This window comes from Dendrobates tinctorius, unplaced genomic scaffold, assembly GCF_039654945.1.
Source record: "Dendrobates tinctorius isolate UK_male_01 unplaced genomic scaffold, ASM3965494v1 ptg000012l, whole genome shotgun sequence".
In the NCBI taxonomy this organism is placed as follows: domain Eukaryota; kingdom Metazoa; phylum Chordata; class Amphibia; order Anura; family Dendrobatidae; genus Dendrobates; species Dendrobates tinctorius.
Window position 1 is genome coordinate 13,171,512 of NW_027361680.1, and position 19,906 is coordinate 13,191,417.

A 19,906-nucleotide genomic window follows, 5' to 3' on the forward strand; every position below is an offset into this window, starting at 1 on the left:
AGCTCTATTATTTAAAGCAAATTCGGCCAAGGGCAAAAATGAAACCCAATCATCCTGATCAGCGGAAATAAAACATCTCAAATACGACTCCAAGGTCTGGTTTGTTCTCTCCGTCTGCCCATTGGTCTGAGGGTGAAAAGCAGAGGAGAAGGACAACTGAATTCCCAGCTTGGAACAGAAAGTCCTCCAAAATCTAGACACAAATTGAACTTCTCTGTCAGATACAATTTTCTCAGGAATCCCGTGCAAGCGAACCACCTGTTGCAAAAACAGGGGCACCAACTCAGAGGAAGATGGCAACTTAGGGAGTGGTACAAGATGAACCTATCACAAATCACCCAAATAACAGTCATTCTCTGAGAGACAGGCATATCAGAGATGAAATCCATTGAAATATGGGTCCATGGCCTCCTGGGGACCGGCAAAGGCATTAACAACCCACTAGAGCGAGAACAAGGTTTAGACCGGGAGCAAGTCCCACAGGACTGCACAAAATTCCTGACATCACGAGACAAGGCGGGCCACCAAAAAGACCGACTCACCAGATCTCTAGTACCAAAAATACCTGGATGACCAGCCAATGCAGAGCAATGAACTTCAGACATCACTCTCTTCTTCCACTGGTCAGGAACATACAACTTTCCACTGGGACAACGCTCAGGTTTGTCCTCCTGGAACTCTTCCAGAGCACGTCTCAAATCGGGCGAGATGGCAGAAAGAACTACCCCTTCGCCTAAGATGGTAGCAGGCTTGGTCACCACAGGAGAATCAGCAAAGAAGCTCCTAGAGAGGGCGTCTGCCTTGACATTCTTAGTGCCAGGAAGAAAAGAGACCACAAAATCAAAACTTGTAAAAAACAAGGCCCACCTAGCCTGTCTAGGGTTCAAGAGTTTAGCCGACTCCAGGTAAATCAAATTCTTGTGGTCAGTGAGGACCACGACTTGATGTTTAGCTCCCTCCAACCAATGTCTCCACTCCTCAAATGCCCATTTCATGGCTAACAGTTCCCGATTCCCCACATCATAGTTACGTTCAGATGGAGAGAACTTTCGGGAAAAGAAAGCACAGGGATTCATTTTAGATGTTACAGGATCCTTTTGGGACAAAACAGCTCCTGCACCAATCTCAGAAGCGTCCACCTCTACCTGGAACGGGAGTGAGACATCAGGTTGCCGCAAAACCGGGGCAGAAGTGAATCTTCGCTTCAGATCCTGAAAGGAAGAAACAGCCTCCGGAGACCAATTCAACACATCAGCACCCTTTTTAGACAGATCAGTCAATGGCTTGGCAATACTAGAAAATTTTGCTATAAATTTCCGATAAAAATTAGCAAAACCCAAAAACTTCTGGAGGGCCTTCAAAGAAGTGGGCTGAACCCAATCATAAATGGCCTGTACCTTGGCCGGGTCCATTTCAATAGTTGACGGAGACAAAATAAATCCCAAAAATAAAATCCTCTGTACACCAAAAAGGCATTTCGATCCTTTGACACACAGGGAATTCTCCCTCAAGATCCGGAACACAGTCCGAACATGTTCCACATGAGAATCCCAATCCTTGGAAAAGATCAAAATATCATCCAGATAGATAATCAAAAATTTATCCACAAAGTCTCGGTAAATGTCATTCATGAAGCACTGGAAGACAGAAGGGACATTAGTGAGCCCAAAAGGCATCACCAGGTACTCAAAATGTCCCTCCGGAGTATTAAACGCCGTCTTCCATTCATCCCCATGCTTAATGCGGATAAGATTATACGCCCCCTGAGGTCAAGCTTGGTAAACCAGCAAGCACCTTTAACTCTGGAGAATAGATCCGAAATCAGGGGTAACGGATACTGATATTTAATAGTAATTTTGTTGAGGGCACGATAATCAATACACAAGGCCTTAATGAACCATCTTTTTTGGCCACGAAAAAAAACCCCGCCACCTAAGGGTGAAGAGGATGGTCTAATATGACCCTTCTCCAACGCCTCCTTAATATAGGATTGCATAGCCTCGTGCTCGGGTACAGATAAATTGAAGAGCCGACCCTTGGGAAATTTACACCCCGGGCTCAGTTCAATTGCACAGTCATAACTCCTATGAGGAGGCAAAGACGCAGACTTATTCTCACTAAATACATCATAAAAGTCCGCCAAATAGTCAGGAACATCATGCGACTGAGGAGAGGTGGAAAAACCGGAGCCTCACTAAGGGCACACCGACAACCCCAACTCACCACAGACACAGATTTCCAATCCAAAACTGGATTATGAATTTGAACCCAGGGAAACCCCAGAACAATGGTATCATGCAAATTATGCAACACCAAAAATCTGCAATTTTCTTGATGGTCTGGGGTGACCCGCATTACCACCTGGGTCCAAAACTGAGGTTTATTTTTCGCCAAAGGAGTAGCATCAATCCCCCTCAAAGGGATAGGCGTCCGCAGAGGTGTCATCGGAAATCCACAACGTTTAGCAAAATCCAAGTCCATTAGATTCAGGGCTGCTCCCGAATCCACAAAAGCCTTGGCTGAAAATGTGGACAGGGAGCAGATCAGAGTAATTGCCGGAAGAAACTTAGGTTGAACACCACCCACAGAAAACGTGTGTGCAAAACGTTTCTCTCGTTTAGGACAGACAGAAATAATATGCGAGGCATCTCCACAAAAAAAACACAGCTTATTACGCCTTCTGAACTCCTGACGTTGCTCCCTGGACAAAACTCTATCACATTGCATAGGTTCAGACACTTGTTCAACAGGTGGCAACACCTCTCGTGCAGTCTTGCGTTCACGTAAACGCCGATCAACCTGAATGGCTAATGACATAGAATTGTCAAGACCAGAGGGAACAGGAAATCCCACCATAGTATCTTTTACGGCTTCTGACAAACCCTTCCGAAAGAGAGCTGCCAAGGCATTATCATTCCAGGTAGTAAGGACCGCCCACTTTCAGAATTTTTGACAGTACAATTCTGCAGAATCTCGACCCTGGCTCAATGCCAACATGGTCTTTTCAGCCTGATCAATAGCATTAGGTTCGTCATACAACAACCCCAAGGCTTGAAAAAATGCGTTCACATTAGTAAGAATAGGATCATCTAGTTTCAAAGAAAACGCCCAATCCTGGGTATCGCCAAGCAGCAAAGAGATGACAATTTTAACCTGCTGCGCGGAGCTCCCTGATGAGTTAGGCTTCAAGGCAAAAAATAATTTACAATTCTTTTTGAAATTCAAAAATTTAGACCGATCCCCAAAAAACACATCAGGAGTAGGGATATTTGGTTCAGCAGCATGTGAATGAGCAAGGTAGGCGGAAATTCCCCGCACTTCCGCAGCGAGCTGCTCCACAAGATCAGACAATTGCTTTATCTCCTTTGAGAGAAAAAAAAAATTCCCCCTACGGCCTCAGAGATATAGAGGAAAAAATATACACACTTTTTTTTTTTTTTTTTTTTTTTTTTTTTTACAATTCTTTCCTGCTATTGAGTACCCTAGGATCTGCGGTATGGCGGGTGATTCTGTTATGAATGAGTAACCGTAGGAGGCAAAAACAGAAATACTAGCTAAGTCCAGAAAACCAGAGAAGTTGGCAGCTATCGGATTGCAGACCCCTGAACCTAACAACAACAACTAGCAGTAGCCGTGGGGGGTTCCTACGGTGCCCTAGACCCCTCGATCACAGCCGGAGAACTACATAGCCTAAAGACAGAAAGGGAAATCTAAACTGCCCCAGAGCAGACCTCAAAGCAATAGGCAGCCCCCAAAATATAATGACGGTGAAGCAATATGAAAAAACACTCACACAGATAGAAAGATAGACTGAGCAAATGATGGGGCCCAAGCTAACTAAATAGGACAGAATAGAAAAGCTGCTGTCTGCAATCCGCCAAAACCCTCTCAAAAACAAGAGCCAACAGACTGATAGGGAAAAAAGCCCTGAAGACGCTAGGCTTCAAAAAGACTATATCAGTACTCCGGTATTATCTGAAGACAGAGCAAAAAGGAATTCAACTCACCCAGCAGGGAAAGGCAGAAATCCAGAAAAACAAGGCCAAACAAAACCAAAACACAAATGCAAAAAGTAGAGCAGAAAACTTAGCTTTTGAGGAGCAGGAATCAGACTGGTCTCCAAGAATCCCTCAGAGTAATCACCCGCAAGGCAGAAGGGCGTCGGCTGCCTTATATCCAGTCAGCAATCCCAGTCACCCAGTCATCATCATTCTGCTCAGGTGCTTTGTAATCAGCCTCACTACCTTCCTTCACCAGAAGAGGGAGTTCATCAGACCTCAATGGTGAAGGGGAAAATGAACTCACAACAAAGTTGCCTGGGAGGGTCTGCTCCTCTATACTGCAACGGCAGAGAATGCCAATCTGTGATTTCCACCCCTGGGATGTTAAGCGCCACCGAAAAAGCAGTGATGCCATTCGGGTGACTCAGCAGGTGAACCCTGCCCTCTTTTTGGACACGTAGACGGAACGGAAACAACCAAGTGTGTGATATATCATTCTGGCATAGGACGTCCAGTAATGGGCGGAGAGCTCTCCTCTGCAGAGTCCTACGAAATAGATCAGGCAATAGCTGGATCCTGGTTTCCTTGTATTTTATAGTGTTTTCTATTCTTGCCTTGGACATCACTTCGTCCTTTATTTGGTATCTATGCACCCGGCATATCACATCACGTGGAGGGGCCTGGTTATGAGGTCTTGGGCCTAACGCCCTATGAGCCCGGTCTAGTTCAAGAGGTGACTCCTGTGGTCGCTGCAGAACAGAGTTAAATACTTGCTGTAGTGCGCTGCTTATGTCTTTGGGTGCCACTGTTTCTGGTAACCCCCGAACCCTAATATTGTTCCGCCTTCCCCTATTTTCGGCCTCATCAAGCATATCTGCCAGCATTTGAATGTGATAGGATTGATCTGCAAGCGTCTCATCCTGAGCATCCAATCTGGCTGTCAGTGCCGCGATTGCTTGGTCATGTACATTAACCTTTTCATTGCACTGTTGTATCTCATCCCTCAAGGTTGATAATTCTGCCTTATATGACGTCTCTAGGCGGGTCACATATTGTTCCATGTCCTGTCTGGTGGGCATATCATGTAGTCTAGCATTCAACAGACCCAGATCGAGTCCTGGGGTCAATTGTGTGTTATATCCATAGCCCTGTGAATCATATGCAGGATAGCAGTGAGAGGGCATCGCTTGTGGGGCCTGGGTTAGTGTGAGGCAACCCTCCTGAAATGGTTGGCCGCCCCCCACAGTTACTATAACAGGGGCTGTGATGTGCTGTGAGGATTCAGAGAACCTTCTGGGGTGGGAGGACACGGGGCTCTGAGATGAGCCTTCATTGTAATCCATTTCACAATCTTCCTCTTCTGTCCTATGCTCTTCCCAGTCTTCCTCTATCTGCTCTGTCACTGCCAGCACTGACCCCAGCTCCCCTCCCCCAGCTCCATCTTGGCGTGCTGCTGGTAATGATTGATGTCCTCCCTCACACTCCCCAGTGCCAAAAGCAGCATCTCCGCTGTGTCTCACCTCCTGTGTCACTGATCTGTTGGTCCCTTCCCGCCCCTGCTTCTGCTCTGTCAGTGTCTGCTGCCTCCTTCTCATCCCCCGCCGCCATGTTTCTCAGGCCTTCTCCTCTGTCTGGGGCGACCAGGAATTTTGTTATCTGTTGAGTGGCGGGCTCTGCCACCACCAAGGGGGCTCCCCCGTTTTCTTTCTTCTTCCTGGCACCCATGGTGGTGCTGTTGGGGTCCGGAATCGTGCGCTGATATGATTTTTAGTCGGTTTTATGGAGGGAGCTCCTCTGCCTGCTTCCTCACTCCACCGCTGCCATGCCACACCCCATCCCATGATTTTATTACGTGTAAAGAATATATGGTGACTTACAGGATAATGTATCCTCCTACTGCTTTTTCACTAACTGATTGTCCTACAGCCGGTCGGAGGGGTGTATACTGCGGAGGCGGAGTTAACATTTTTTTCATGCATAGTGTCAACCTCCTAGTGACAGCAGCAACACACCCACGGTTCCTGTGTCCCCCAATGAAGACTCTGAGAAACAGATTTTACGGTAAGCAACCAAAATCCTGTTTTCATGCCTGTTTCCAGCCAATTTTAGTTTGAAAAAGTCAAACGACGTTCCTTCCCTTCCGAGCCCTGCCGTGCGTCCAAGCAATGGTTTTCCCCCACATATGGGGTATCTGCGTACTCAGGAGAAATTGCTCAACAACATTATCTGTCCATTTTCTCTTTTTACCCTTGTGAAAATAAGAAAATTGTTGCTAGAAGATCATTTTTGTGACTAAAAAGTTAAATGTTCATTTTTTCCTTCCACGTTGCTTCTGCTCTTGTGAAACACCTGAAGGGTTAATAAACTTCTTGAATGTGGTTTTTATCAGCTTGAGGGGTGCAGTTTTTAAAATGGTGTCACTTTTGGGTATTTTCTGCCATATAGACTCCTCAAAATGACTCCAAATGTGAGGTGGTCCCTAAAAAGAAATAGTTTTGTAAATTTTGTTATAAAAATGAGAAATCGCTGGTCAACTTTTAACCGTTATAACTTCCTAAGAAAAAAATTTTTTGATTCCAAAATTAAGCTGATGTAAAGTAGACATGTGGGAAATGTTATTTATTAACTATTTTGTGTGACCTATTTCTGTTTTATCCCTTCATGACCGGAGATTTTTTTGGTTTTGCTTTTTTGTTTTTCGCTCCACTTTCCAGAGCCATAACTTTTTAATTTTTTTATCAATATGGCCATGTGAGGGCTTATTTTCTGCGGGACGAGTTGAACTTTTGAACGACATCATTGGTTTTAGCATGTCTTTTACTTGAAAACAGGAAAAAATTCTAAGTGCAGTGAAATTGCAAACAAAGTCCAGCCTAAGTGGTATAAAAAAATTCCAAAGTTTGCTTAAAAAAAAAAAAAGTTGCGCCATTTTCCGATACCCTTAGCATCTCCATTTTTCGTGATCTGGGGTTGAGTGAGAGCCTTTTTTTGCGTGTCGAGCTGACGTTTTTAACTCCTTCACTACCAAGGGTGGTTTGCACGTTAACTCCCGGGCCAATTTTTACAATTCTGACCACTGTCCCTTTATGAGGTAATAACTCTGAAACGCTTCCATGGATCCTGGTGATTCTGACATTGTTTTCTAGTGACATATTGTACTTCATGTTAGTGGTAAAATTTCATTCATATAACTTGCGTTTATTTGTGAAAAAAACGGAAATTTGGCAAAAGTTATGAAAATTTTGCAATTTTCCAGCTTTGAATTTTTATGCCCTTAAATCACAGAGATACGGCACACAAAAAACTCAATAAGTAACATTTCCCACATGTTACTTTACATCAGCACAATTTTGGAACCAAAATTTTTTTTGTTAGGAAGTTATAAGGGTTAAAAGTTGACCAGCGTTTTCTCATTTTTGCAACACCATTTTATTTTTACGGACCACATCACATTTGAAGTCGCTTTGAGGGATCTATATGATAGAAAATCCCCAAAAGTGACACCATTCTAAAAACTGCACCCCTCAAGGTTCTCAAAACCATATTCAAGAAGTTTATTAAACCTTCAGGTGCTTCACAGGAATTTTTTGAATGTTTAAAAAAAATGAACATGTAACTTTTTTCACAAAAAAAATTACTTCAGGTCCAATTTTTTTTATTTTACCAGGGGTAACAGGAAAAATTAGACTGCAAAAGTTATTGTGCAATTTGTCCTGAGTACGCTGATACCTGATATGTGGAGGGGGCACCACTGTTTCGGCGCATGGCAGAGCTCAGAAGGGAAGGAGCGCCGTTTGACTTTTTCAATGCAAAATTGGCTAGAGTTCAGATCGGACGCCATGTCACGTTTAGAGAGCCTCTGATGTACCTAAACAGTGGTACCCCCCCACAAGTGACCCCATTTTGGAAACTAGACCCCCCCAAGGAACTTATCTAGATATGTGGTGAGAACTTTGAACCCAGAAGGGCTTCAGAGAAGTTTATAACGTACAGCCGTACAATTAAAAAATCATATTTTTCCACAAAAATGATCTTTTCACCCCCAATTTTTATTTTCCCAAGGGTAACAGGACCCTAAAAGTTATTGTGCAATTTGTCCTGAGTACAATGATACCCCATATGTGGGTGTAAACGACTATTTGGGCGCATGGCAGAGCTCGGAAGGGAAGCAGCGCCATTTGACTTTTTTGGCTGGAATTGAGATCAGACACCATGTCACGTTTGGAGAGCCCCTGATGTACCTACACAGTTGAAACCACCCACAAGTGACCCGATTTTGGAAACTAGACCCCTAAGGAACTTATCTAGATATGTGGTGAGAACTTTGAACCCACAAGTGCTTCACAGAAGTTTATAATGCCTGGGCGTGAAAATAAAAAAATAGTATTTTTTCCACAAGCATGATCTTTTAGTCACCGATTTTTTTATTTTCCCAATGGTACCAGGAGAATTTGGACCCCAAAAGTTGTTGTCCAAATTGTCTTGAGTACGCTGATACCTCATATGTGGGAGAAAACTACTGTATAGGCACACGTCGGGGCTCGGAAGGGAAGTAGTGACGTTTTGGATTGCAGACTTTGATGGAATGCTCTGCGGGTGTCATGTGCGTTTGGAGAGCCACTGATGTACCTAAACTATTGAAATTCCCCACAAGTGACCCCATTTTAGAAACTAGACCCCCCCCACGGAACTTATCTAGATGTGTGGTGAGCACTTTGAAGCCCCAAGTGATTCACAGGAGTTTATAACGCCCGGGCGTGAAAATAAAGAAAACATTTTTTTCCATAAAAATATTTTTGCACCCAATTTTTTATTTTCCCAAGGGTAACTGGAGAAATTGGACCCCAAAAGTTGTTTTGCAATTTGTCCTGAGTAGGCTGATACCCTATATGTGGGGGTAAAACACTGTTTGGGCGCATGGCAGAGCTTGGAAGGGAAGGAGCACCATTTGACTTTTTCAACGCAGAATTGGCCGGAATTGAGATCCGATGCCGTGTTGCATTTGGACAGCACCTGATGTGCCCAAACAGTGGAAACCCCCAATTCTAACTCCAACCCTAACCCCAACACACCACTAACCTCAGCCTTAACCCTAATGGGAAAATGGAAATAAATACATTTTCTTTTAATTTTATTATTTTTCGCTAACTAAGGGGGTGATAACGGGGGTTTGATTTACTATTTATAGCGTGTTTTTATGTTTGGCAGCTGTCATAGGCTAAAAGACGCTTTTTATTGTAAAAATAGTTTTTGCATCACCACATATTGGGAGCTATAATTTTTCCTTATTTTGACCCACTGAGTCATGTGAGGTCATATTTTTTGCTCGACTAGTTGACGTTTTTATTGGTTTCATTTTCGGCCACGTGACATTTTTTGATCGCTTTTTATTCCGATTTTTGGGACGCAGAATGAAGAAAAACCAGCGTTTCATGAATTTCTTTTGGGGGGGTGCGTTTACACCGTTCCGTGTGCGGTGAAATTGATAAGACTGTTTTATTATTCAGGTCGGTACGGTTACAGCGATACCTCATTTGTCTTTTTTTATGTTTTGGCGGATTTATGCAATGAAAACTATTTTATATAAAAAATAATTATTTTTGCATCGCTTTATTCTGCGAGCTATAATTTTTTATTTTTTCGCTGATGACTCTGTATGGCGGCTCGTTTTTTTGCGGGACAAGATGACGTTTTCAGCGGTACCATGGATATTTATATGCGTCTTTTTGATCGCACGTTATTGCACTTTTTGTTCAGCGGTATGATAATAAATCATTATTTTTTTGCTTCGTTTTTTATTGTTAATTTTTAAGGGGTTCACTAAAGGGGTTAACTAATGGGACAGTTTTATAGGGCAGGTCGTTACGGACGCGGCGATACCAAATATGTGTACTTTTATTGTTTTTTTTTTTGTTTTTTTTATTTCCAAAAAATGAATTTATTTGGGAATATTTTTTTCTCTTTCTAATTTATTTAGCGATTTTTTTTTTTTTTTTTTTAAATTATTTTTACACTTCTTTTTTTTTTTTTTTTAACTTTATTAGGTTGTCCCAGTGGGGACATCACTGTCCTGTGACGGATCGCTGATCTGTCACATCACAGATCACTGACAGATCAGTAATCTGTCAGAGGCATAGACGCAGACTTCCTCATGCCTGCGCTTTGCAGGCACTGAGGAAGTGAGCTCCCTGCAGGCCCCCGAAGGTCCCCGTCGCCATCTTGGATCCGGGGACCTGTAGGGAGAGAGACCCCCGCAGCAGCGCTGCACATTGCGCTGCTGTGGGGGGCTCAGGGAAGCACGGAGGGAGCCCCCTCCCTGCCGATGCTTTCCTTTAACCCCCGGTACACCGCGATCGTGTTTGATCGCGGTGTGCAAAGGGTTAACGTGTCGGGTGTCAGCTGTGATAATCACCTGACACCCAGCCGCGATCAGCGGCGTTCACCACGTCGGAGCCGCTGATCGCTATGACGTAATAATCCGTCCATGGGACTTGGGGCCCAGGTCACATGGACGAAATATTACGTCCGATGTAGGAAAGGGGTTAAGGATACCTTTTATGTGCAGATACGTTGTTTTGATCGCCCATTATTACATTTTAATTCAATGGGGCGGCGACCCAAAAAACATAATTTTGACGTTTTTATTTTTTTTCCGCTACGCCGTTTAGCTATCGGGTTAATCCTTTTTATTTTATTTTTTTTATTGATCGGGCGATTCTGAACGCGGCAATAGCCAATATGTGTGTGTGTGATTTCTTTTTATTGTTTTATTTTGAATGGGGCGAAAGGGGGGTGCTTTAAACTTTTATATTTATTTTTTACACAATTTTAAAACTTTTTTTTTATTTTGGCATGCTTCAATAGCATCCATAGAAGGCTAGAATCTGCCTTTGGTTGATCGGCTCTGCTATATAGAGGTGATGGTCATGTTGCCTCTCTGTAGCAGAATTACAGCATTGCTATGAGCGCCGACCACAGAGCATATACAACCATAGAGGTCTCAAGGAGACCTCTGGTTGTCATGTCAGTGCATCGCTGACCCCCGATCACGTGACGGGGGTCAGCGCTGCGCGTATTTCTGCCCCGGAGGCTGGAAGCACTTGTTAAATGCCGCTGTCAGCTTTTGACTGCGGCATTTAACTAGTTAATAGGTACGGGTGGATCGCTATTTCACCTGCGCCTATTGCGGGCACATGTCAGCTGTTCAAAACAGCTGACATGTCCCGGCTTTGATGCGGGCTCACTGCCAGAGCCCTCATCAAAGCTGGGGATCTGACCTTGGACGTACTATTGCGTCCAAGATCAGAAAGAGGTTTTAATACAGGTAATGAGTGCAGAGTAGCAGGGCTTCTGTGAGAACCAGAATTCTTGCTGGTTGGTAGATGATCAAATACTTATTTCATGCAATAAAATGCAATTTAGTTATTTCAAAATCATATAATGAGATTTTCTAGCTTTTATTTTTAGATTCTGTCTTTCACAGTTGTAGTGTACCTACGATAAAAATTACAGACCTCTCCATTCTTTGTAGGTGGAAGAACTCTCAAAATCAGCAGTGTATCAAATTCTTATTTTCCCACTCTAGATACAGTACATTACTATAACTTATCATATAAAATATTTTATTGTAACATTATAGTAAAATAATTAACAATCCACCAGGCGATATAAAAAGTGATTCTCGGCCCTCACGTTATATTATTGAGTTTGAATCCTTTGTTTTCCACCCTTATTGTTTAAAGAAATTCTTTTGTCTTATAGTCTTATAAAGAAAATGCAAAAATCTGAAGAAAAATAAACATTGTATCTGTTTTTTTTGTATGTTTTTTAATTCTTTTTCGAAAAACTCAATTGCATTTTTGATGTGTTTTTCTATTTTGAGTCAACTTATTGCATATTCGCCACATTTCAGTTTGTATCCGTCCTTCATTATTTCTGTTTGGATGTGATTGGTATTGTTGTGCAGAATTTACATCCCCAGAATTATTCCATAGCATCAGTTTAATTCCTGAACACGTTAATAAAGCCATGATGTATTACTTTCATTTCATGCTGTGTATTTCTCTGTATAGATCTTCCACCTGAGCATCACCTTCCTCATTGCTTGATTCTTATACATATAATGAATAAACTTCCCACTCTTCCTGATGAGCTACAAATTTTATGGTGCACAAGCAGCAAATCTCCAGCAAGGTATGTATGTGTGTGTACAGTTATTAGACAGCTAGCAAACTTCATTATAATCCTGAATATATTTAGCAAGGACAATTGTTTTTATTTATTCCCAAAAGCCGATTTGAAGAATTTTTAACACAATCTGTTTTTCTTGGTCCGTTTCAGAATGTCCATCTTTCAAGCAGTGCTACAGAGCTTTGCAAGATGTTCTCCTGAGATAGCCCTTCCAGTTGTTCTGCAGGATGAGTTAGGAAAAGGCCAAAACCCAATAACCCTTACCTTCTATCAATACGTCTGCACCCGTGTGTGTGCCTGTATTGTATTGCTGCCTCCAGGTTGCTTTGCTGAATTAGTAAGTCTAGTGATAAGAATAAGATCTTCATATGAGACAAATTATAGAAGGGGCAGAATCATTTTCAGAACTCTGTTGTGATTCTTTGCAACACTAAGTGGAAATATTATTGTGCATACATGTAGATGACAACAAAGCAAATCTTTGCTTTCACAAATAAACAAATAGAGTTGGGAAATACAGTTCACACTTGTGTTACTTTTTTTCCATCAATCTAAGGCTATGTGCACACACTGCGGATTGGTCTGCGGATTTTTATCTGCGGAACCACAGGTAAAATGACCTGCGGTTTGCCACCTAGACAATGGAATAAACCGCAGCAGAATCCGCAGAAACAATTGACCTGTCCTTTCTTTCTGCGGATTCAAAACTGCAGCTTTTCCGCAGTTAAAAATCCACAGCATGTGCACAGCAGAATGTAAATCCCATAGGATAACATGCTACTGTACACTGTCTGCAGAACTGCTGCAGTTCTGCTGCAGCAAAAACCGCAGCGTGTGCACATAGCTTATTGTCCAGGTGGCAAACCGCAGGCCAATCCGCAGGTAAAACCGCAGGTTACCTGCGGTTCCGCAGATAAGCATCCGCAGACCAATCCGTAGTGTGTGCACATAGCCTTAGAATGTTTTACAAGAATCAGAAAAGCATGCTATGCTGCAATAAAATGCACTGAAGGACAAAAATACTGGTCCATTATGAAACAACCCCTCACATTACCAAAAGGATAATTGGAGTACTAAATCCACAAGAACAATTTAAAATCAAAAAAGCTTTATTAATCTCATATATAAGAGATACCAGAACATATTAAGACAATTACATATCATTATAGAGTAATTTGTGCAAGGTTTTAGGTGCAGCAAAACACGTGCAGCAGTGCACAGCAATCCAATTGGGATATTTCTAATAAAAATACAGCTTATAGTAAAGTGACAGTGCTTTTAAACATTATATTTAATATAATCACACATATCAGGAAAACTGGTCACCAGTGTGGCCAAAATTAGAGGCCCCAGAGAAAGTCAGTCATTTTGGCATAGTAGCGATAGTGACCCCATATTGACCGCGCATGAAGTCCCAGTATTCAAAGTGCCTTACCCATGGATGCTCTGCACGAAGCCCCCTGATGATGCCTACGCGAAACCCGCGTAGGGGCTTGCTGTGTGGCGTGCAGAGCATCCATGGGTAAGGCACTTTGAATACTGGGACTTCATGTGCGGTCAATATGGGGTCACTATCGCTACTATGCCAAAATGACTGACTTTCTCTGGGGCCTCTTATTTTGGCCACACTGGTGACCAGTTTTCCTGCTATGTGTGTGATTATATTATATATAATGTTTAAAAGCACTGTCACTTTTTACTATAAGCTGTATTTTTATTAGAAACTAGCTGAAGAGCTCGGCGCTGCCCGGGCATAGTAACTAACTGTGGTTAGTTATAACAAATTTTAATTATTCTCCATCCCATAGTCCCATGCCCATATACCCATCATACATATCCACCATCCTATAGGCCCGTGCCCATATACCCATCATACATATCCTCCATCCCATAGTCGAGTGCCCATATACCCATCACACATCCTCCATCCCATAGTCCCATGCCCATATACCCATCATACATATTCTCCATCCCATAGTACCTTGCCCATATACCCATCATACATATTCGCCATCCCATAGTCGAGTGCCCATATACCCATCACACATCCTTCATCTCATAGTCCCATGCCCATATACCCATCATACATATCCTCCATCCCATAGTCCAGTGCCCATATACCCATCACATCCTTCATCTCATAGTCCCATGCCCATATACCCATCATACATATCCTCCATCCCATAGTCCAGTGCCCATTATACCCATCACACATCCTCCATCCCATAGTCCAGTGCCCATATACCCATCACACATCCTTCATCTCATAGTCCCATGCCCATATACCCATCACACATCCTCCATCCCATAGTCCCGTGCCCATATACCCATCATACATATCCTCCATCCCTTAGTCCAGTGCCCATATACCCATCACACATCCTCCATCCCATAGTCAGCCATTATGACATCATAATGAGCGGCGGGGCTTACAACCTATGATGACCTCAGCGTCGCCATGGCAACCATTATGACATCATAATGAGGGGCGGGGCTTGATACACACACTTTTTCCCCATTATGTAGATAGGGGCAAAATTGTTTGGTGAATTGGAACGCGCGGGGTTAAAATTTCGCCTCACAACATAGCTTAGGACACTCTCGGGGTCCAGACGTGTGACTGTGCCAAATTTTGTGGCTGTAACTGCGACGGTGCGGATGCCAATCCCGGACAAACATACATACATACATACACACACATTGAGCTTTATGTATTAGATATCCCAATTGGATTGCTGTGCACTGCTGCATGTGTTTTGCTGCACCTTAAACCTTGCACAAATTACTCTATAATGATATGTGGTTAATATGTTCTGGTATCTCTTATATATGAGATTAATAAAGCTTTTTTGATTTTAAATTGTTCTGGTGGATTTAGTACTCCAATTCTCCTTTTTGTATTCAGTGGTATGGGGAGTTATTCCATAGCTAATGCATGCGGTGGTTTGGGCACTATGACCTAGGGCCATCTTATAACATGTGTACTGTTCCAAAGATTTTGTTCGCCCTTACATTACCAGACCGAGCCCTCCACGGTGTAAGGGTCTCATAATGAAAGTGCAGTGTATTGTTATATGCCACCTTGATCGTGTAACTACGAGACACAACTGTGAAATAGTTGGCAGATGGTACAGCAGCCACCTGCCGATCTTTTCCAAGGAGGGTTTAGTTATAGGAATCACCAATAAATAGACCCATGGGGCAAGCCGCTGCTGAGTCCCTATGGTTATATAGAATGTAAGGTATTGTATTTATCATTTAAAGGTAAGGTGCCGCGTTTTTTACATTATTAAAAAAAAAAATGTTAAATTCCTTATTTTTATAACATATTTTCAAGTCACAGTATTTATAGTTTTTGTCTTTTCATTTTTTTTTGCAGCCACAGGGGGCTGCCATTTTGCTTTGCAGGCATGTAAGAGTTGCTGGACGACACTTAGGGCCCCGTCACACATAGCGACTCACCAGCGATCCCGACAACGATATCAACTTGTCAGGATCGCTGGTGTGTCGCTACATGATCGCTGGTGAGCTGTCAAATAGGCAGGTTCACCAGCGATCAGCACCAGCGACGCCGAGTGGGCGCATCGCTGTGTATGTTAGTTACCAGCGCGCTGATGCAGGGAGCTGGTAACTAAGATACACATCGGGTTTGTAAGCAGCACACGTCACTTAGAAACCCGATGTGTACCTTGGTTACCAGCTCCCTGCATCAGCGCGCTGGTAACTAAGGTACACATTGGGTTTCTAAGAATCGCTCGCTGCTTAGAAACCCTGCGTTTACCTTAGTTACCAGCGCTCTGATCGCTGGTCTCCCGCTTGTCACACGCAGCGATGCATGCTGGCCAGCGGGAGACCAGTGATCGAAAAAATGTCCTGGCCATTTCAGGACGATCAGCGATAACCGACAGGGGGGCTGGTCGCTGGTCAGTGTCACACAGAGCGATCTCGCTGGTGAGATCGCTGTTGCGTCACAAAACTTGTGACTCAGCAGCGATCTCGCTAGCGAGATCGCTATGTGTGACTGGGGCTTAACACTCTGCAAATACGGCAGCCCTGGGCATAGGCATCAGCGGTCGGACGCCGACCCTATCTATAACGTTGTAGCCGCATTAGCTGTGACGTGGGCATGCCCTCCTGGGCTGTCCAGGTCACAGCTGTGGGAGGAGATAGCGACCATTTTGTTGTAGCCCGCAGCGTTTGCTGTAGGCTTTATTTTCCCCTGTCATTGCACACACTGCTCAGTGCATGCAATGACAGGTGCTGCCGGTAAGACCGCCAGTCAGCGCTGCGGGATCATGCTGTCACGTGTCAGCGTTACCCCACAGCTGTGACTGTCACCCGCGGTAGCACTACTGCCGATACTGTCGGTCACAGTGCTGCGGGTACATGCTGGCAGATGTCAATGTGATTCCACTACTGACTGTGACCCGCCGCTGTGAATTGCGGTAAAAAAGCAGGCACGGGCCGATGAGACTATTGCTCCCATCCGGCGATGTCGGATGGGAGAGTAATATCATCTGCTGGTGCCTGTGCTCAGAGTAAAATTACATATTCACATAAAAATAAAAAACATTATACTCACCTCACACCAAATCCCCGACGCCCTCGTCTCCTAGAAAAAATGTAAAGTAATAAACCAACCTATACTCCCTGTCCACCGTAATCCAGATTGTCCTACAGCGATCTCACGTGTAGAACAGTCACATCAGGATATGTGACCACTCAACCCGGCCGCCGGCGATACACTGACAGGAGGTAATATCTCCCGCAGTGTATAACTGCGCAGCTGTGAGAGTTAACTGGAGTTCATCAGCTCTGTGCTTTCACTTACGGCACCGGTGTGTGAGAACTTTCCCATGCAGCAGTGGTGCTGTAAAGCACCAGAGCTAATGAACTCCGGTGAACTCTCAACGCAGATCAGTAATACACTGCGGGAGGGATTACCTCCTGTCAGTGTATCGCCGGCTGTCTTTGAGATCAGTCACATCACTGATGTGACTGCTTTTAAAGTGATCCGGATCATCGTGGGACATTATGAATTATCTTCTTGTCGGACAGGTGAGTAATATTTGTGGTTTATAATTTTATATTTAGTTGCAGGAGACGAGGGAGTCGGAGATGAGGAAGTCGGAGATTAGGCGTTCGGTAAGTATGGTTTCTTTTCTTTTCAATGGTTTTTTATTGAAGATTATTGAAAATTTCAGAATTTAACATGCAATCATATAGTAGTACAGCAAAAATCATTACATAACTTACAATTATTATTCATCAATATTTAGACTATGTAGAGTCAGATAAGTATAGGTTGTATTGAAGAATAGCAGATTGTAGATGGCAGGTTCTTCAGATCAAAACCTCTATACGCAACTATTTTGTAACAGGGTATAAAGTCTTAAATTGCTACAACTCGATCAACAACATTCTCATTATAGCTGTATTAAGGTATTGGATAGATGTGAAGTAATGATATAGAAAGAAAAGGTAGCGTAAAGCTGAAGCGAGGAGGGATAAAGAGGGAAGGTATGTGGGAAGGGAGGGTGAACGACGAGGCACAAGTTATTTCAGTACTAGACTATTGCAGTTTAATAGTGCTACTTTAGTCCTGCTTATGTTTGTAAGTGGATCTAAAACGGATCCATGGACGCCAAGTTTCTTCAAATGCTGATTGTGAACAGTTTACCAGGGCCACTAGTCTAGCCACGTGATACAACATATCCACCTTTTCATAAAGTTGGTAGGAAGAGGGAACAATTGACGTTTTCCAATACATAGCGATCAACAATTTCACCGCTGATAGTATGTGTTGCTCTAAATCGGAAGTGCTTTCATTTCTAGGCCATACCGGGAAGTTTAGAAACGGTATTTCAGGCGTTAATTTAGGTATTTTGTTTAGTATTTTTTAAATAACGTTTTCCACAACATGCCAGAATCGGTAAGGGGGTGGGCAAGTCCACCACATATGTAAATATGTGCCATCAGCATCACCGCACTTCCAGCACTTGGTTGAGGTGCCTGTCCACCAGCGGCTGCTTTGTTTTGGTGTAATATACCATCTGGTTATAATTTTAAATGAGTTCTCCTGTGCTCTGACACATTGTGTTGGGCCATGTGAATATTTGTAAATGTGGGAAATTTGGGTTGGGGTGAGCTTGTAGCCCAAATGTGTTATAAATGCTCTTTTGAGACAACAATCTGAAGAAATTAGTATTTGGTAGATGGTTGACATTATTTTGTTGAGTTTATGGACTGTTGCACATAAAGTTTCAAAAGTAGTTAGGGGGCGAGTGAGATCCGATGATTGAAGGTAGCATTTCTGTGACTCCCTGATGGAGCCATATTGAATAAAAGTCAGGTTTGATAATCCTGGTGTCTCTTGTAATTCCTGTAGCGAAGGGAGTGTTCCACCCATCAAGAGATGATCTATAGGTACATTTACCAAATGGCCAGATTCCCCAGCATTGCCGCTCCAGGTGCAGAATGAGTGTGGCAATAAATCTGCACGCTTCCCCCCATTAGACTTAGGTAAAGTTAGAGTTCTGTAAGATATGCGGGACTTCTGTTTCCTCCAGATATAACTGCGGAATATTGAATTAATTTTGGCAAGAAAGAATTTTGGAATAGATATAGGGAGCATTTGGAACATATATGTAAACTTGGGTAGAATAAGGCTTTTCAACAGGTCTTTCCTCCCCATCCACAAAATATGAGTCCTTCCATTTCTTTATGGAGGCTTTTACCGAAGAAATGAGGGGGGGGGGGTATTTAGTTGAATTAGATCCTTATTTGTTCTACCCAATTTTATTCCCAAGTATGTGATGTACTGTTTAGGCCAAGCAAAGGGGTATAAGTTATTTAATTTTATTAGAGTATTCGGAGGGACATTCAGATCTAATGCTTCAGATTTGGACATATTCACCTTGAAATTGGAAAGGCTGCCATATTGCTCTAATAGGTTCATCAAAGTCGTTATTCCAGATAGAGGCTTAGTCATCAAAACCAAGAGGTCATCTGCAAAAGCAGCAGTTTTGTAATGTGCCTTGTTAATTCTCATGCCCTCTATTTCCGAGTGGTGTTGTATAACAATTAGAAGGGGCTCCATCACCAGTACAAACAGCAAGGGAGACATTGGGCAGTCCTGCCGGGTACCATTTTTAATGGTGAATGTGTCTTTCATGTAATCATTTATCCTAAATCGGGCTGTAGGGTGGTTATACATTGCCATTATAGCCAATACAATTGCATTTGGAAGCACAAACCAAGCAAGTACCTCCCTTAAATAGATCCAGTCTACCCTGTCAAAGGCCTTTTCCGCATCCGTTCCGTAAAGGAAGTTTGCGGTGTTTTATATATTGAAGTAGGTATAGCACTTTATTTACATTATCCTTCCCCTCTCTTCCCCCAACAAATCCAGGCTGATTTAAAGACATCGGCTTTGGTAAAAATTTGGCTATCCTTCTTTTTTAAATCTACATTAAGAAGGGTTATTGGCCTATAACTGCTACACAATTCTGGGTCTTTCCCTTCCTTATGTATTAAAGATATTCTGGCTTCAAGCATTTGACTTGGAAGCGGTTGGCCCTCCAATACTGCGTTACAGACGTTTAGCAAATGTGGTAGCAAGAGCGTGGAGAAGGATTTGTTACTACATAGCTGAAAATCCGTCTGGACCGGGTGCTTTCCCTGCGGGGCACTTTGACAGGGCAGACTGTAATTCA

General features: G+C 43.1%; 1 protein-coding gene across 3 annotated transcripts in view; it reads left to right on the forward strand.

Annotated features, from left to right (window-relative positions):
- The window catches only part of FIRRM (FIGNL1 interacting regulator of recombination and mitosis), a 737,920-nt gene that overhangs the window by 399,147 nt on the left and 318,867 nt on the right, over window positions 1-19,906 (forward strand). For all 3 annotated transcript variants that reach the window (XM_073557998.1, XM_073557999.1, XM_073558000.1), the window contains exons 12-13: window positions 12,074-12,194; window positions 12,342-12,528. In XM_073557998.1, the coding sequence (XP_073414099.1) occupies window positions 12,074-12,194; window positions 12,342-12,528 (308 nt within the window). The remainder of the gene's footprint in view (window positions 1-12,073; window positions 12,195-12,341; window positions 12,529-19,906) is intronic.